Genomic DNA, 4330 nt, shown 5'->3' with positions numbered 1-4330 from the left:
CTGCATTCGTGCAGCTATTCAGCAGCTGCCCGAGGTATCCTGTCCGCCGGCTACCGAGGACACCTGCCATAGGCGTTAGCGTCGCAGCGCAGGGTGACGTCATTCTACGAGACGAGCGGGCAGCTCTCAGGGCTACCTAGCGGCGCCCTCGCCCCGCCCCCACGCGCTCGCGTGGACGGCGGCCGCTGTGGGTCAGTTCCGCTGCCGCGTTGGTACCCCGCAGGCCGCAGCCGGGCGCGCGGGGGGAGGCGATGTCCGTAAGCGGAGAGTGCAGGGCCCGCAGCGCGCAGCACCAGTACCGGCGCTGCCTGCGGGCGCCGCGGGGCGCAGCGGGCGCGGGCAGCGCCTGAGACGGGCGCCGGGAGCCCTGAGGGGACGCGCTGCGCGGGGCGTGGCCGGGCAGGGCCCCCGGCGCGGTGGCGGCCGCAGCGGCAGCGGCAGCGGGCCGAGGATGGGCATCCTCTTCACCAGGATATGGAGGCTGTTCAACCACCAGGGTGAGCGGGCGGACGGGCGAGGGCCCTTCCCGGGGACGAGCGCTGGTGTTTCGTGGGCGGGAAGGAAGGACGCCGCAGGAGAGTGGCGGCAGCGGCCTGCCGTGCTGAGCGGAGGCTGCTGCCCCGGGGCCTGGAGATCATTTAGTTGGCACAGGGCAGTGTTTGGCCTGATGCTCCCTCAGGCCATCATTACGGGGCCGCTTTTGCCGGCTTGTTTCTGGGTTCTTTTTTAGCTGGTGGCTTGGCGGAGCCTGGATGAGCCGCGCTGGGGTGTTTTGCAGTCTGATTTCCTCTCCCGCCCCCGGATAGTTGAGAAGATTTAATCTATGCAGGGTTGGCCAGTTTCCTTTACCTGTCGGCATCTCGTTGTCTCTGCAGCAGACATGGATTTTGCAATCCCTTTTTTCTCCCCCTTAAATCTCTGCTTTTGTTTCTTGTTTGGTTTTTAAAATGTGATTGATTTTTTTGTACTCAAAAGGCTTTCCCCACATTTCAGCAGAAATCAACTTTTGCCTCCATGAGCTACAGTTGAGGGGAACTTGCTGTTTAATCCTGCCAGTCTCTGTCTCACTGCATGTAATGATCTGAAATAGGTTACAGTACAATATAGGTTTCTGTCAATAGCAAGCCTCTTCCGTGTGTTGTAATCAGCATGTTAAAATGAAAGGAAAAACATCATTAAGGTATGTGCATTTTGCTTTAAATAAATACTGAAGCAAACGATGGTATCTGAACTGTGACAGAAACGTAGCTGCAGTTCTGATTAGGGAGAGAAGCAGTCTGAAGTTTGACTGCTAAACTTTGCCTTCAAAAGACAGTTTTTGGGCTTATGCTTCTCAGGCCATCATTATGGGGCTGGTTTTGATGGCTTGGGCTGGTGGGGGTTATTGATGATTTGGTATCTCAAGCTCACTTTTAAATAGTCTTCTGAATATTTGAATTACAAAGGCAACAGTATACATAAAACCACGCTACAGTTGTGGAGCACTGTATGCTCCCTTGTGTCTTGTTGTTTACAGTGTTTATTTTTGTCAGTGATGGATAGCCAATGATAAACCTTATTTTGCTAACGAAATTCATTTTATGGCGAGTACGTTGTTTCCAGTGCCACTTTTGAAAGAGATCTGTAATGTGGTGTAAAATGTTATGTTAGCTATTCTTGTGTTTAAGTAGACTTTAGTTTATCTGAAAGTCAGCTTTACAGAAGACTTATCGTGTACATGCTCTCTGAATGGTTCCCATATTCAGTGTTTTAATCGTTCTGGCCAAATACTTTAAAACGCCCTTTTTTGTTGTTTTTAAGGTTTGTATCAGCCATTCTCCCTATAGATGAGCTGCTCCACATGATTTCCTAGTATCAGCTCTGCTGGCAACAGCTATCAGAAACAAAAGAGCCTTATATGGGGTCAGGTAAGCAGCTGTTTTTACAATATTGTGCAGTTATGCAAAGTTATTGTAACTTAAACTTATACCCTATGGTCTATAAACGACTTTGCAAAACCACACAATATTGATTTTAAAAAAAGCAAAAAGCACTTACCTGACCCCTTGTAAAAAAAATCATATGCATCTGTGCTCTATTAATGTAAGCAGTTACTGCCACAGGCTAAAGTTTGGCTGCACATTGAATGGCCTGGGCAACTTTATACTTGCTCATCGCATGAATATTTCCACAAAAGTCAGTGATGCTATTTGTGTGAATAGCCAATAAGTAGCACTCATCTGTACAGTACGCTAACAGACTAAGTGTAATTTAGAAAACCAATTATTCAACTTATAGCCTTGTAAAAATGGAAAAAAAGTCAATAAATTTAAATACTAATTAATTCAGGTTTTTGGTTTAAAAACATTTGCTTATGTGACTAAACGTTTCATGTAGTACCGGTTCACTTATCCCAAATTACATTAATTGAAATGGCTGGTGTAGCACAGTCAGAGAAAAATACATTCTTTGGGATATATTCTTTATTTGACAGAAATTGACTGCTTTACCAAGTAGATGAGTAGTCCTTTTTACCATGGAAATTACCCTTTTCTCTAAAATTATAAACCAGAATGAGATTTTCTTTTCATGCTCCATTCTTTGCTAATCTAATTAGTTTCTAAATTATTGTATGTTTTCATTACATTGCAGTAATGTGTAAAGACTTTCAGAAGGGACCCTGTTATTATTTATTTTTGAAGACCATTGAGAGCCTTATGTTCTGAGTTTGGTCTTATTTAAGAATTGGATTTTCTTTAATTATGCTGACTACCTATGTGCAGGCTGGCATAGAATTATCTGTTTAGTGATATGTACTAAGTATTAAATAAGTGTATAAGTGCTTTAGTAATTGTGATTTATTAGTGATTTTTTTTATTTCAGAGCACAAAGTAATCATTGTTGGTCTGGATAATGCAGGAAAAACTACAATTCTTTATCAATTGTAAGTATAAATTTTTGAAAATATATTAAAGTATTTTGTGAAGTAGTTTCTCTCTTGCTCTGACTTTATATCTACTTCCTTTATCCCCACCTTCCACCCCCAACTTATTTTTACAGCTGCAGGCTGAGTATGAAAGTGTAATGTAGGTGGTGATTGTCCCCCATAAATTGGGAAGTTCTGTGTACTGACTGGTAGATACTCAGTTGACAGTAATATGTCAGCAGGGCTTGGAGGTATTCTTTTTACTGGATTATTTTTATAGTTGAGAGGGGTAGTTAGCTGTGTTAGTCTGAAGTCAACCAGACGGCAGGGTAGATGTATACCTTATAGACTAAAGAGAGAGAGACACACAGAGACACCCCACACCCCCTGTGTTCCCCTTTCACAGAATCTGATGAAGTGAGCTCAGATTCACAGAAGTTTATGCTCTCTAATAATAGAAAAGCTGAGAAGGGCTGGAAGGGACCCTTGGAGGCCATCCAGTCCAACTCCCATCTGAGGCAGGATCATCCCTATTCAAATGATCCCATACAAACTATAATGTAAACTCTGTGTGAGACTAGTGTCAACCCTGACACAGCATAGACACGATGACACCTTAACCTGCCACAGGTAAAGCAAGGGAACCATGGCTGCCATCACTGCTTCTACGAAATGTTGTCAGCATATGCTCGAGAGATCCCAGATAGAGGGCCATGTCGTCTCTTCAGAGGAAGGCAAAAATCCTCACCGGCCATATCAGTCTGACCATGGAGTAAAACTCATTTCTGACCCTGAGCAGAGGGGCAAGACCTTCTAGCCAGAAACCTCTGACTTTGGTCCCAGCAGAAGCATTTGCACACTGCAGTCAAAAGCCCCAGCCTTAGCTGTAGCCAATACCCAGTGCCTCTGAGGAAGGCTTAAAAACACCCTAAAATGTAGCAAAAAGGGGGTGTAGTGGGGTGGGATGGGGGTGTGAGCAAGAGTAATCAGCAAGGCCCAGAAGCCTGAGAAATATGCCTGGGAGAACATATATGTCTAGATCATCCCTGACCAGTGGCTGCCCCAGGGGTTGGCAGTGTTTTTGGGCAGAGAAGCACCCACAACTTCGCCTTGTAAGATGTTGGCATGCCAGGGGCAGATGGTGGGGAGCTGAGAAGGGCCCAATCCTTGTGGCAGTGCAGTCCCAGTCCCTTCCCAGAGGTGTGAGTGCCAAGCAAAATGCCTTTGCCTGGCATGCACTGGCATGTGTGCCAGTGGTTGCCTCCCCTGGGCTATCCAACCTTTCCTTGAACACCTCCAATGTTTCCTAGACAGTCTGTTCCACTGCCTCACTGTTCTAACAGTGAAGATATTTTTCTGGATATTCAAGCTAAATTTACTTCACTGCAACTTCAAGCCATTGGTCCACATCCTCCTTTCTGCAGC

General features: G+C 45.7%; 1 protein-coding gene across 3 annotated transcripts in view; it reads left to right on the top strand.

Annotated features, from left to right (window-relative positions):
• The first annotated feature begins 339 nt into the window (after positions 1–339).
• ARL5A (ADP ribosylation factor like GTPase 5A) overlaps positions 340–4330 on the top strand; it is a 22011-nt gene continuing 18020 nt past the window's right edge. Inside the window, exons 1-3 of one of the 3 annotated variants that reach the window (XM_019554220.1) lie at positions 421–497; positions 1801–1907; positions 2863–2923. In XM_019554220.1, coding sequence (XP_019409765.1) covers positions 1898–1907; positions 2863–2923 — 71 coding nt within the window. In that variant the 5' untranslated portion in view covers positions 421–497; positions 1801–1897. Of the gene's footprint in view, positions 498–1800; positions 1908–2862; positions 2924–4330 lie in introns of all 3 variants that reach the window. The other 2 variants (XM_019554221.1, XM_019554219.1) reach the window with 2 other exon arrangements.

Source organism: Crocodylus porosus, unplaced genomic scaffold, assembly GCF_001723895.1.
Source record: "Crocodylus porosus isolate Cpor-Errol unplaced genomic scaffold, CroPor_comp1, whole genome shotgun sequence".
NCBI classification, from domain to species: Eukaryota; Metazoa; Chordata; order Crocodylia; family Crocodylidae; genus Crocodylus; species Crocodylus porosus.
The sequence above is the reverse complement of the archived record's forward strand: the minus strand, read 5'-3'. Positions and strand labels throughout refer to the sequence as shown.